This window comes from Equus asinus, chromosome 12 (genome assembly GCF_041296235.1).
Source record: "Equus asinus isolate D_3611 breed Donkey chromosome 12, EquAss-T2T_v2, whole genome shotgun sequence".
NCBI lineage: Eukaryota > Metazoa > Chordata > Mammalia > Perissodactyla > Equidae > Equus > Equus asinus.
The window spans coordinates 76,033,099-76,046,448 of record NC_091801.1 but is presented as its reverse complement, the minus strand read 5'-3'; the positions used below and the strand labels follow the sequence as shown (position 1 = coordinate 76,046,448).

Sequence of the window (13,350 nt, the reverse complement as noted above, 5' to 3'; positions counted from 1 at the left end):
TACTAATAAAAACAATAATCGGTGACATATATCGAACAATCGGACACTGCACCAAGCACTCTCCATATTTTTATCTCATTTAATCCTCACAACAACCTTTAAAAAGCTCCATTCGCAAATAAGAAAACTGGGATTCAGAGTGGTAAATTGACCAGTTCAAGATCACCCAGCCAAGACCAGGAGCCAGGTATCCTGAGTCCACTGCCAATGCTCCGTCAACACTATCAGCTGGCCGGGTGGGGAGGCCACCACTTAAATAGACCACGGTCGGTCGTTAGGTTCCCACCCTGTGATCGACAGTAAATTCAAGCTCTGAATCTCCCCCGATTTCCTTTGTTCCCACAGTCCGATCTGATACAATCTGATTCTTGTGGCTGATCTCTGAGACGGTATCACTATCTATGAATTTCGGACTCCTCCCCCAGCGTAATAATTAGCACTCACCTGGTTTAGCTGCCATGTCTGCTACTGTCATTGGCGCTTTGCTGTCAGCCAGGGTAAGGGGGCCTCAGCCGTGCTTCCAACCTTCTTCTTATTAGATTCCCAACCCTTCTCTGTCACCCCAAGAAAAGCCAAACCACTGGGGCCAGCCCCATGGCTGAGTGGTAAGTCTGCGAGCTCCGCTTCAGCAGCCTGGGGTTTCACTGGTTTGGATCCTTGGCACGGACATGGCACCGCTCATCAGGCCATGCTAAGACAGTATCTCACACAGCACAACATGAGGCACTCACCACTAGAAAACACAACTATGGACCGGGGGGCTTTGAGGAGAAGAAAAGCCAAACCACTGAAACTGAACCTACAGTCTTAACGAGAGGCAGGCAGCTCTGGCTCCATCCTCACATGGGGCCAGCCGGGTTTGGAGCCTGCATGTGGCCAAAGAATGTCCTCAAAGGAAGTGAGTCTTGAGTGGGATCCTAAAGCTGAGAACGATGGATCTGACGAGGGGAGAATGGAGGAATGGAGACCATGTCTGGGATCATTAACGTGCTTCCAGCTTCAAGATGAGAGACAGAGACCACAGGGTGGGCAGAAGGGAAAGCCAAGAGGCTGGCAGTCACAGAGGGAGGCACAAGCCCCATGGAGAATGCTGGGACCCAAGCATCTCAATCACTGAGACGCCATTCCTGAAAACGCCGTGCCCCCTGCTCCTTTATAGGCACTGGGCTTAGGAAATCCATGGTCTTGTTGTCAAGTCATACAGTACCCTATAGCATATGACATTATCCCCTTAATGAGGATCCAAGGAACACAGTTCTTTCCATCCTCAATAGAAGAAAAATCGTATTCCTCTGAGAAACTGGTTTATTTTTACCTGGTGGAAACAGAATATCTTAGACTAGTTCCTCTTTCTCTGGTGACAGGAAACAGTGTGCAGCCCCTCATGTCTGTTATAAGGTAACTTCAGAGAAGGAATGGTGTGCACCAATCTTCGCCTTGTTTTATTCTTATTTTCTATGCTTATTTTGCCTTCCTCATGATTTCCTCTATTTTCCACTTCTATCCTGTTCTGGGAATATTGGAAGAAAGGAGGAAGAGAAAATCAACACCAAATTTTAAAACCCGAAAATAATATGGATTTCATCCACTGGAAAAGGATGCTTCCCTTTCGTTGAACAAAAAGCGAAATCTCAGGATGATCCTAGAAGAGCACTCAAGAAAGAAAATTGCAGCAGAGGGAGAAATGATGGCATTTCTGAGTTTATGCTCAGATTGTGGCCAACCTAGAGTCAGAGAAATCACACAGCAGGCTCGGCAGATAGAAAATGTCAGTTCCTGCGGGACTTGCTGGTCCTGTTCACATGCAGAGCAGGGTTCTTGCCTCTGGGCCCCCGGGTAGCCAACGCCCCCTCCTCAGTCAGATTCCCAGCTCCTCCCACAGGCAGTCCCTCCAGAAACCTAACCATCAATTAATCAATTAGCAGTTTATTGAATTCTCTCCTTTGCGGGAGGAGAGTTCCTTAAAGCAGGAGCTGTGGCAGAGCACAGAGCCTGGTGCACAGCAGGCCCCCACAGACATCTCTGGGAGGGCAATTGGATGACTAGTCTATGAGGGTTGCTCCCCATGGTCGCTCACATATTCAGTTAACGATGCCTCTTTGCCGCATATTAAGATGCATCCAACCCTTCTCACTGGATTATCTGGAGAGCCCGGGTTGCCAAGGCATTTGAGGTGAGACAGGTTGCTAAGGAAGCTTGAGTGAGCTTAGTCACTAAGGACAAGGGCTGATAAAGAAACCAATCAACTGAATTTCACCTTGGGTCCCTAAGGCCTGGGTAACGACATCAGCTCTTAAGGTACCTTTGCCTAGAATCTGCTTAGCCAGAATATCTTCCCTAGCGGGTGGGTGGGGAAGGACAATATGGAAGATGGGAGAAGAGTCAGAAGAAACTAGCAAAGCTTACACCCCATCATGTTTTTTTTTTTAAGTCACCAGCCCAATAGGTATAGTCAGCAGTGACCTTCCTCAAGAGGCAAAAAGACCTGCTTCCATTGGGGAAATGCTATGGCCAAGTTCAAGTGCAAATCGTCACCCAGCACATTAAGAACCCGCAACAGGTTGGCAAAGAGCTGCCCTCAGGCTTCCAGACTCCTTGTGCCCCATGGGAGTAAGCCAACTGCCTTACGCCACTTCTCCAATTGAGTTCCCCAAAGAAATGCCTCGGATTCAATATTTCAAAATCAAATTTGTGACTTTTTTCTTTCCAAACTCATCGTCTACTATCCCTCTAGAAACCAGACCTCGGAGTCATCCTTGATTCTTCCTCTCCTTCAGCTTCCATATCTATGCCTTCACCAAGTTCCGTGGATTCGGCCTAGTGAATATTTCCCCGACCGTGCCCCATCTCTCCATGGTCCTCTGCATCACCTGCTCTAGTCCAAGTCAAAATCAGCCCTCACCTGGACCAGTCCAGCAGCCTCCAAACTTGTGGAGTCGTCTCCCAGCAGCCACTCTGCTCTTCCCTGACCGCAGTCCATCCTTTTAGAAACCCAAGTCCAGTGGTTATTGAGATATACTCAACTCAATTTTAAGCCCAGGCTTAAAATTCTTGATGCAATATTGGAGACTAAATAACTATTCCCTGCTCATCTGAAATTCAAATGTAACTGACCATCTTGTATTTTATCTGCAACCCTCGGTGCCAAGTCTAGACTCTCCACGTGGCTTCCATGCTCCTTCCACTTTGCCCAGTGGAGTCCCTGGGCCTGGCGCTGCCCAGGTCTGCTTATCAGAAAATTCCTGAATATGTACGGGCTTCCAGTAACCAACCACCTGACCCTTCCCATGACCTTCCGAAATTAGAATTCACCTCGAGACATGCTTGCTTACAAAAAAGAAAGGATCCCATTTCAGGAGTAAATTTTTTTGTCTCTCTTAAACAATGGATGCTTAGTCCTGAACTCGTTCATTTAACTCGACTGCCCTCTTGTGGACGGAGCTGTGAATTGTGCCTCAAGCTGGCTCTGGCAAAGAAGTTCTTTGATGCACTCGCCTATTCAGTATGCATTGATCTTAGGCCTACTGTGTGCAAGTTTCTGTGCTAGGCACCATGGGGGAACAGAGATGAATCGAGGTTGTTGGGATTAATAAAAGGAGCCAGACAGCTCTAGCACCCACTAATTGTGCTTCCAAAAGTGAATTCCTTAACCTGTGTTTCAGATTCCTCCGTTACATGATAAAGATCATAATTACCTATTTTTATAAATATTAAAGGCGATAAAAGGATGTCAAATTCCCTGTATACAGTTCAGTTGAACTTGAACTGAGCACACACTGCTTGGCATCAATGAACATCAGTAAATCAGGCTGTTTGGAGATTCTTATGTGCTCACAGGCAGTCATTCTCTAGACCCTGGGGGCGGGGGCGGGGGGAATCTAACCTACATTTGCTAAGGCTGCGTGATGCATGAGGACTCCCTCCAGAGGCATAATAATTTACAATTTTCGCAGTGGTTTCCTAGACGAGGGCTCATCAGATCTTCACCACGACCTAATGAGCAGGGCGTTGTCTCCATTTTACAGATGGAGACATTGAGGCCCAGAGAAGATAAGTGACCAGGTCACTTGGCCAAGCAAGCAGTGGCAGAGTCAGAATGACGGTCACAAAGGCAAATGTTATGGGGCCAGACAGGTGATGCAGATGCATGAACCAGGCAGGAGGATGGCAACAGGACATGGAGGGGCCAGGAGCACTGGAAAGTGTGCACTTTGTCCACAAAGGACAGTGCGAGGGCAGCTTCTTGGTGTCGTGGGAGAATGCACACAGCCCCCGACCCTTGTTAAAATCAGGAATTTGGAATTTTTGGTATTAGGTGGAACATATGAAATTGCTGATGTTCAACTATTTCTACCCACGCAAACGGTAATGTCAGAGTTCAACTTAAAACCCCCCAGTTTTAAAAATATAGTGCAGCTCCAAAAAGCTCTGTCTAGGGAACTGTTCCTGTTCACAGGCTGCTAGTCCGTGACCCTTCCTGACACAGCCCATGAGAACTCCCTCTCCCACAGGGGAAGAAACTGGTTGTCTGGAAGCCAGCCACATAAAGGCTCAGGTTCTGCAAGAGAATTTCTCTCAATCAGTATTCTCAGCCTAATATTCGTACTTATTTGTTTCAACTATATCTGAGTCTGTGCAGCCCTTTACAATTACGAAGTCACCGTCTTGAATAACCAGAAGCTCCCTGATTATTTGGGCCAAGATCCATGATGCATCTCCCTCTTTATATTTGTCATTTAAATCTTTAAGTTAAACTTACCTGGAAGGGCATACATACACACAACTTACAGAAATGCATAAAGATGATCACATCCCCGCTTTTTACAGTGCCGTCCTTTTTCCTTTTCTGCCAATTTCCTTCTCCCCTCTCGCCTCCCCCACAGCAGCCCTGACTCTCCAGGCAGCCGTGACAACCACCCGGTATGTGTTTATTCATATTATTCTCTGCGCTCACCTAGCTCTATACAGACACAAGCATGGTCATATAATCACACATGCGTATCAAAGGATCTTTTTTGCTTGTTTTCTAAAAATTAAATCATAGTATATTATTTGTATTTTCTATCTTATATTATCATAATACGCTGTGGAATCCTCTCCTAGCCCACTGGCATAGTCTGATGCATCCTATTTAACAGCTGCATAAATATTTATAGAGCCACCCACCTTGGGTTGATCAGTCACTTTGTTCCCAATTTTCTGCTATGATGAAAAATGACCCAGTAGACATCTTAGTACAGATGTCTTTGCTTTCTGGCGGTTTTATTTCCACGGGCTGGCTGGGCCAGAGGGCTCACGTATTTTTAGTTTGAGTAGCCGCTGCCAGCTTGCTTTGTTAAAAATGCTGTGGCCCTTCTGATGTGCACTGGCGGGACACGAAAGCGAGGCCTCCCTCATTCCCACCAGACTGCGTGTATCACGCACCACAGCATCCGCCTGGATGTGAGCAAGCGTGTTGGCAGGAGACGGGAAGGGATGGTCCAGCGACGGGTACGCCCCAGAGGCCGCCCCCCTTACCTGTTGTAGCTATGGACCAGGTCGAAAATCATCATGTCCGTGGTGTTGACAAACTTGCACTGGACAGGCAGAAACTCTCCATCGGGAGAACACTGCGGAGGCGACTTCTCTCCCACCCCGTGGAGAAGTCGGCGGTTCCTTATCTCACAGCTCCTTGGACCTAAACGTTTCCGAGGAAAACATGTTACACTGTTATGTCCCACTCGGTGCATGTGCTTCTGCAGTCTAGAAGCATCTATTCAGACTACACACGTGACAGTTAGAGACCCAAATGGGGACCAAGGTCTGTACAGGGAGCTTGAAAACCTCGTTGGGTGCATATTCTATTGATGCTTCTAATGATCCACTGGCGAATACCGATGGTCCACTGAGTGGAAATGTTAGAAGTCGTAAAAGCTTCCTTAAAAGCTTTCTGGGGGCCAGCCCAGTGGCACAGCCATTAAGTTCGCACTTCAGTGGCCCAGAGTTTGCCTGTTCGGATCCTGGGTGCGGACACGGCAGGCGTCCCACATATAAAGTAGAGGAAGGTGGACATGGACATTAGCTCAGGGCCAGTCTTCCTCAGTGAAAAGAGGATTGGCAGCAGACGTTAGCTCAGGGCTAATCTTCCCCCCCAAAAAATAAATTAATTAAAAAAAAAAAACCAAAGTTTTCTGTACTGAGGGCCAGGTCCTCTGCCTTCTGTCACGGAGCCCCGACAAAGGTTTGGTTAGGGTGGGGCACCTCCTGTCGGGGTGCTGGCGTCCCCGAGACTTACACCTGGTCGGCCTCCCCAGCTGGCGGGTCCCGTACACTTCCATCCCGTCCGCGTCCACACACCAGCACTGCATCCCCCGAATGTCACACTGCACGGGCGCATAGTCCCCCGAATCCTCACACTGGGGGAGGTAGGATGTGGCTGAGCTGTTAACGTGGCCATCGAGTAAGATCCGCTGCCTCTGCAGCTGGCAGAACGACAGACCTAAGGGCACCAAAAGAAGCGTCAGGGCAGAGCTTCTGGGACCACCTTAGGGGCCTCACCCGGCAGAACTCCCACTCCCTCCCCGGAGGGGAGAAGGTGGCCCTTCCCACGGCTGAGAGGGAACCAAACCAGCCCAGGGGCGCTCAGGGAGGTGGGGGCCGGCTCAGGACCAGCACTCCGATTGTCCAACTCTGCCCCAGGATTCCCTCCAGCATCCTAATCAGTCACCCAGCCACCCCAGAACCCTGGCACTGCAGAGGTGAGGTGTGCGTGGAGCACAGGCTGGCCACGAACAGACCTCATTTGAATCCAAATTTCCCCAGTCCCTCGCTGTGTAGCCTGGGGGAAGTTGCTGTACCACTCTGGGCCTCACTTGCCTTATCTGCAGAACTGAAATACAACTGCCTTCCCCGGGGGCATGAGGATGAGTGACATTGACAGTGACTGCCCCTGTGGCATACCCACTGTGTGCCCGCTGCTCTACATGTGTTTTAAATCCTCACACCCTGCGAGGCGGATCCTACAGACAGCTCATTCAGCCGGGGGCGGGTGGGAGCCAGCCTGCTCCCCGAGCCTGCCATGCCCGCCACGAGAAACCAGCTCCCCGAACAGAGCTTTTCTCCCTTACAGGAGTGCACTGACTCCAGACCCAATTTCCCCATTTTAAGGTGACCAGCTTAAACTGGCCTTTGTTTTAGGCTTAACTATGACATGTTTTAAATGGAGACCGTGTTGCTTTGACTACTCGTCAGAATAACAATTTGAACAGGAAAGTTTTCACCGGAGTCTGAAATTTTAAAAACCCTCAGGGGACAGAACGCTGAGTGGACGTGGCCGCCTTCTGGTGGCGGAGCCTTCGATGGCTGTTCCCCGTGACTCCTAGCACCAGGCACCATGCCCGACATGGTGAGAGGGACGGACCCAGTAGCTTTTTGCTCAGGAAATGACTCGATTGTCCTGTTTGACTTTCCCAGCAGTCCCGGAGGAAACAGGGCCTCACTGCCGTGACTGTGATCCTAATTCGAAGAGAAAGAACCAGCAGCCCAGAGGGAGCCTGGCCTGTCACACACCCCAGCCCAACGCTGATGCAGGATGTGAGTTGTCCTGGCGGGTCCCTCCTCCCTTCGGCCCCCTTCCCACCCAGGACCCCTTTCCCACTTACACGCTGCCGGCCGCCCAGGCTGCCTGCTGCCGGGCACCTCCAGGCCGTCGGCACCCACACACCAGCAGGCGCGGCCGCCGTCCCCGCACTGGACGGTCCTGAGGGCGGGAAAGACACAGCACGCGGACGCTATTATCGGCTCCCGAAGCCACATCCCTGGTCACCTCCCCTCTTCCTCTCCATCCTTCCGAGTTTTAATTCGCTCCAACTAAGGTGAGACTGGCGTGGAGAGGGCCAGGGGACGTGGGAAAGGAGGAGCACTAACCCTGCTGCAGCCCCTACCCCTGCCACTCACTGTCCACCTCCAGTCTGCAGCCCTGGGGCAAACGCCCGCCCCACCGGGCGACGCTTCTGCCACCTCGCGGCTGCCGAGGGTAAAGGCCAAGCCCTCCTAACACGGCCCAGGGGCAGGGGACTCCTCAGGAGGTCAGGGTGGCAGAGACAGGGGCTCGGTATGGGTGACATAGGGAAGCACACTCCTGGGGTTTCCCAGGGGAAGTAACGGGTAAACTGAGGCCAGGGAGATGATCAGGTGTTACACCAGGGGCATAAGAAGGTAAAGGTGTTCCAGGTAGAGAGAACAGCATCGGCAAAGCCTCCTACGGAGGAACAGGGCCAGCTTGAAACTGCAGGGGCTGGAACAAGAGAGGGGGACCGTCCTCCTGACTCCTTCTGCCGCCCCAGAATTCCCAGGATCCACGCAGGGACTGGACTAGAGGCTCCCTTTGCACTCTTGAGAGAACATAAGAGTGTGCTCGGGACACTAAGAGCATATATGAAATAGAGGGAAGGAGGGACGTTTCTCAGAACACAGTCGTGTAGACGGGGTCCTCCTAGTTCAAGGTGACTGCACCAGCGAGTTGTATTGCACGCACATGCAGAATATTCCTGCGCACTCCGCACGGGGAGCTCTTTAGATTATCACTCTGCTTTCCAGGGGGAGGGTCTCGGACCCAAGCTCCTGTTAGGGACGCTGAAAACTCCCTTTCGGAGAGGAGCTCACCGGGGACACATTAGCGCTGCCGCGCAGAGCTGGACTCGGCAGGGCTCCGAGGCGGCCACTGGCCTGAAGTCCAGCCAGCTCCTGCTTCCCTCCGGCTCTGGCTTCTCAAGAGGATAGAGGAGGAGGGGGAGGCACCCAAGCGAAACCATCGGTCCCTAGCAGCTTTGATTAAAGCGATTATGGGAAGAGTTTTGGTAGGAAAAGAAGGGATGTGGCTGGGAGGAAGCGTGGATTGGGGAGCTCGGGGTCAGATTATTGAGTGTTGATGAGCCTGGGGGACCGAGAGGCAGGCACCCTCCCAGTGACAGCGGCCACATCTCCCGTACATGGAGGAGCGAGGGCGGAGCAGAGCACTGGGGCAGAGGGGGAACGAGATGGCTTTAAGGCATCTGAGGTCCCTGAGATGGCACGCGGAAGCAGGCCTTACTGGAAGCTGCCGTCCTCCGCGCACTGGGGAACGTAGTCCGCTCGAGTCAGGAACGCCCTTTCCCTCTGCAGCTCGCAAGGCCGAAGAGGCTGGGCATCCACCTGGTACTCTAGGAGAAGAGAAGTGGCTCCTCAGAGGGGAGCGTGGACCGGGTTCCGCCGACAAAGATGGGCTCCCCTAAGCACAGACGCGCTTCCGGATTTATTTCTAGCATCATCACCAACAACTATGTTCTAACGTGCCACTTCGCAGCTCTGCGCGCTTTTCCCAGGATGGCGTTAGCTCACTGACTCCTCAGCGCTCCCCTGGGAGGCGCTATCTCCGTTTTACGGATGTGGCCCTGGACTGGCGGGGAAAGTAACCGACTCAAGGTCACACAGCTCACCAGAGAAGGGTCCAAAATAAGCCCTCAGCCCGCACATTCCCCCAAGCTGTGGTGGGGTTGGGTGAGAACACCACAAAAGTGTTCCTGAGTTTATCAAGCTCTCTCTGCAGACAGAGCATATTCCTGGCACAAGGTAGGAATGCAAATTAACTACTACCTCCCACTGTCCTATTTTCCATTGAGAAGGCCTGTAACACTCAGGAGCTTGCTCAGAAATCACGACCACGTCGTGAGGTTAAGAGTCATTTGCTAGTTTTTCCAATGAGGACACGGAAGCTCAGTTACCCAAAGCCACGAGGCAAATGGCTGAGCCGTGGCTAGACCGAGGTCTATACCACTCCACAGGTAGGTTTGCCTGTTTCACTACCTGCTGACTGCTTCTCAGCTCCCTCCCAGGGATGACCTAGGCCTTGAAATAGCTAAGGGAATAAAAAACCCAACGTCAACGTCAAAAGTTTGCTAACAGGGTCGGGTAGGGGGAGCTAGGACTGAATCAGGAAGACCTGGTTTCCCCCTCCTCTCCACCAACCACCAGCTCCGTGAATTCAGGCAATTCAGCCCCCCTCTCAGAAGCTCTGTCTCTTCATCTGAAAAGGAAACAGCCAATAACCGAACCCCCGGACCTTGAGGGATTAAATGAGATCGCAGACATTCCAAGGCCCTGGGGCAGAGCCTAGCTGATATGGGGGCTCCGGCCTGAGGCCTCCCTCCAGACCCCTGCTCCGTGGCCTCCCCTGGAACTCACCAAAGATGTTGGCTGACGCCAAGCAGGCGGAGCCCAGCAGACTGCAGACCCACAGGGCCAGGGCCATTTTTCCAGGCCCTCCCAGGGATGGAAGGGTACAAGCCACTGCCCACCCCAGGGCTCTGGCTAGGGAGCTCTTATAGAGCTGCTGTGGGCCCCGCTCCCCCACCTGCGGGCACTCAGCGAAGCAGTGCCTGCCCTGTTTTTTCTGCTGGTCACAAGGAGTCCCTCCACTTGTGTCTCCTCCCTCTGAGGACACTCATGTGGCCAGTGGGGGACAAGAACCTTGTCGAGGCTCCAGGGGGGCAGAACTGGGTGAAGTGGCTTTGAAATTCATCTGTGCAGGTGAAGGTCAAAGGTCTGTGGCTTTGTGGGCAACAAGCTCAGGCCACTGAAGTCAAAGCCATCCCCTCTGCCTCCGTCCCTTCTCTCTTTCCCTCCTTCCTTCCTTCCCTCCTTTCTTCCCTCCTTGCTTCCTTTTCTCCCTCCCTCCTTCCTTCCACCAGTATTTTTAGCGCTCAACAGCAGCAGACACTATTCTAGGCAATGAGGATAGTGCGGAGAACAACACAGGCAAAGCCATTAATACGGAATATGAGGATTTTACTGAGGGAGCCAAATACACACAGGTGCACACACGGATTTTCGTTCATACTTATCCTCCTTTCCCCTCTGCCCCAGGCCTTCAGACGTCACCCGCCAACCTAAAGGGAATGCCAGCTGGGGCTTCCCCACAAAGCCTGTGCATCAGTGTGTTTTCTCTTAGCAAAGCCAGCTTCCTTCCTTGGCTCCTGTCGCCACAGGACCTGTAAAATCACCTCATCCCCCCTGAGCCCTACGCTCCTTCTCTAGAAAACAGACACAAGAGGAGAAAAATGCCCTGTGCCCACTTGCTGGGGTGGCCATGAGGGAATGAATGAGACATTGAAGAGGACGGGCTCAGGGGATGCTGGCCATTGTCACTATTGATTTTCTCATTTTTGTAAATGACACCATACCGGGGAATGACAGGCACGCAGGAGAACAAGCCTGCAGGTGAGGGGCGAGTGACAGCGCAGGGGCAGGGGCGGTGGGTGAGCAGGGAAGACCCGGCTGAGCATGTGGCCCCCCGAATGGAGAGGGAGGGACATGTCCCAGGGGGAGGGAAGGGTGGAGGAAGGCTGGGAGGGGAGCCCGCTGTGCAGGAGGAGGAGGATGAAGGGGCGTGACGGCAGGGCAGTGCACTGTGCGACCTAACACAGTTGGCATGACTGTTAGAAGAGTTAGCACCGGTGCAGGGCTTTCAACAGTACCTGTATAGGATAAGCACCCAGTGCCGCTTACAACCCACATTTTTATATTCGTGATACAAACCACACAAAGTAAAATGCCACAGTTATTTTCACCGGCAGGATGTGGGATTAGAAACGAGTGAGGAACCCTACTCTGCATGACCTCCCTGGGGACTCAGAGGTGCCTGTGGCTCCAGCATCTCAGCTCCAGCTCCGGCTCTGGCTCCAGCTCTGGCCAGACTTCTCAGCTAAGCTTCAGGTCCATGCTGCCTGGACCTTTCACAGACATTTCAAGTTCAACACATCCCCAACCGAACTCCTCGACACTTCTCCCAACTCCGCAGCTTAACATGCTTTTGCTTTCTCTCTAGGATGAGTGCTATCCCACATATCTCCCCTCACAGCCCACCAGCATCTGAATCCCACCAGCAAGGCTTCATTCTCATTCTTTGGGCCTGACCCCTCCTCACTCCTCCTGCCTCCTGGGGGCGGCAGACGGGGGTACCCCAGCTCTGGCCTAGCCCACTGGCACAGTCTCCACCCCTGCCCTCACCAGGCTGCTTCTCCAGCTGCAGGGGGGAGGGATGCAGAGTCACCCCACAGGTGTGCAGGAGGAAGCACCAGCAGGTCCCGGAGACCCGGTAGCCATGGGGAGTGAGGGGGATAACTGATAATGGGACTTAGATTTCAGGCTCAGATGATTTGAGATGTGTTGGCATTTACTGGAAAAGGAGACACAAGAGGAAGAACTCGCTCCACCGGGTCCTCTGCTGCCCCCATTAAATGGGCCAAGTAACACTGCGTGTGCTTCGGAGGGCCAGCAGCATCTCTTCACTCCATAGACACAATCACATGAGAAGCGACGCCTTGGGCGGCCCCTGTCATCTCTCCATTTCCAGGTGTTCTAAAGCAGACAAGTTTTATGAAATGTTGAACGGGGTTCGAGGTTGACCACAAACCCCACTCACCAAGCTTCCCAGCCCCTAAAATGCATGCATAGAGCTTGCACAGCTCAGCCTGTGTGCTGAGTCATTCTCGCTGGCCTGGCCCCCGGGAAACAACAGAGTGGAATCAATCAACGCCTCCTGGCCTGGGTGTGTGTGTCTGGGGGGGGGCGGTGGGTCGTCTAATTGGACACCGGGGCTGTGAAGCAGTCAAGATATCCCTGGAATGAAGGGCGCTGTGAGGGAGAGGAAGGGCAGAGCGTGAGCTGACGGCACTTCAGACTCCACCTGGAGAAGGGGCGCTGCTCGGACGTCTGCGAGCGTGAGAGCGCTCAGTGGGCCAGAAAGGCAAGGGGTTCCTTCCAAGTCAGCGAGAACAGCACCCAGAAGGAGAGGTGCTTCTCTCCGCCCAAGCAACAGAGCGAGGAGCCTAGAGAGAACCACGCCAAGGCATCGCCTCCTCACCACGAAAACCCTTTCTCATAATGACTCAGCTCCTTGCTCTCACCTCATCTCCTCTGAGCAGGGAGGACAAGCAGGATCCCACGGGAACTCCAGGTGGCCATGCCCTGCTATGGTCTTCACCAACCTGCTCCTGGCTCAGGTCTCCATCGCTCGGGCAGGCTCTTCATTGCTGGCCCTGCCACCTGTCCCACTCTCCTTGGCCCCAATTCAGATAACCTCTTTCATCTCCTTCCTTCTCTAACACTAGGGTGTATAATAAGCACTCACCGAAGATTTGGGAGAAAGGGACAGCAACTGGAAGACAGAGGAGGAAATTACTGCAAAACAAACATCAGATGTCACTGTTTCTGACATCCATCAGCTGTCACCCACAACAGAGAATCGCTCACCAGCCATCTCTCCCCTAACCCAGCCTGTCGCCATGTTGCTGGCTGCCAGGCCACTGCCTTGGACAGCTTCTCCCCATCTCC

General features: G+C 52.7%; 1 protein-coding gene across 1 annotated transcript in view; it reads right to left on the bottom strand.

The window, feature by feature from the left end:
* The window catches only part of TG (thyroglobulin), a 242,927-nt gene extending 235,055 nt beyond the window's left edge, over nucleotides 1–7,872 (bottom strand). Inside the window, exons 1-3 of the mRNA XM_070481642.1 lie at nucleotides 7,641–7,872; nucleotides 6,275–6,478; nucleotides 5,518–5,677 (exon numbers count right to left, since the gene is read on the bottom strand). Of these exons, the coding sequence (XP_070337743.1) occupies nucleotides 5,518–5,677; nucleotides 6,275–6,478; nucleotides 7,641–7,794 (518 nt within the window). The 5' untranslated portion in view covers nucleotides 7,795–7,872. The remainder of the gene's footprint in view (nucleotides 1–5,517; nucleotides 5,678–6,274; nucleotides 6,479–7,640) is intronic.
* Between the last annotated feature and the right edge of the window lie 5,478 nt (nucleotides 7,873–13,350).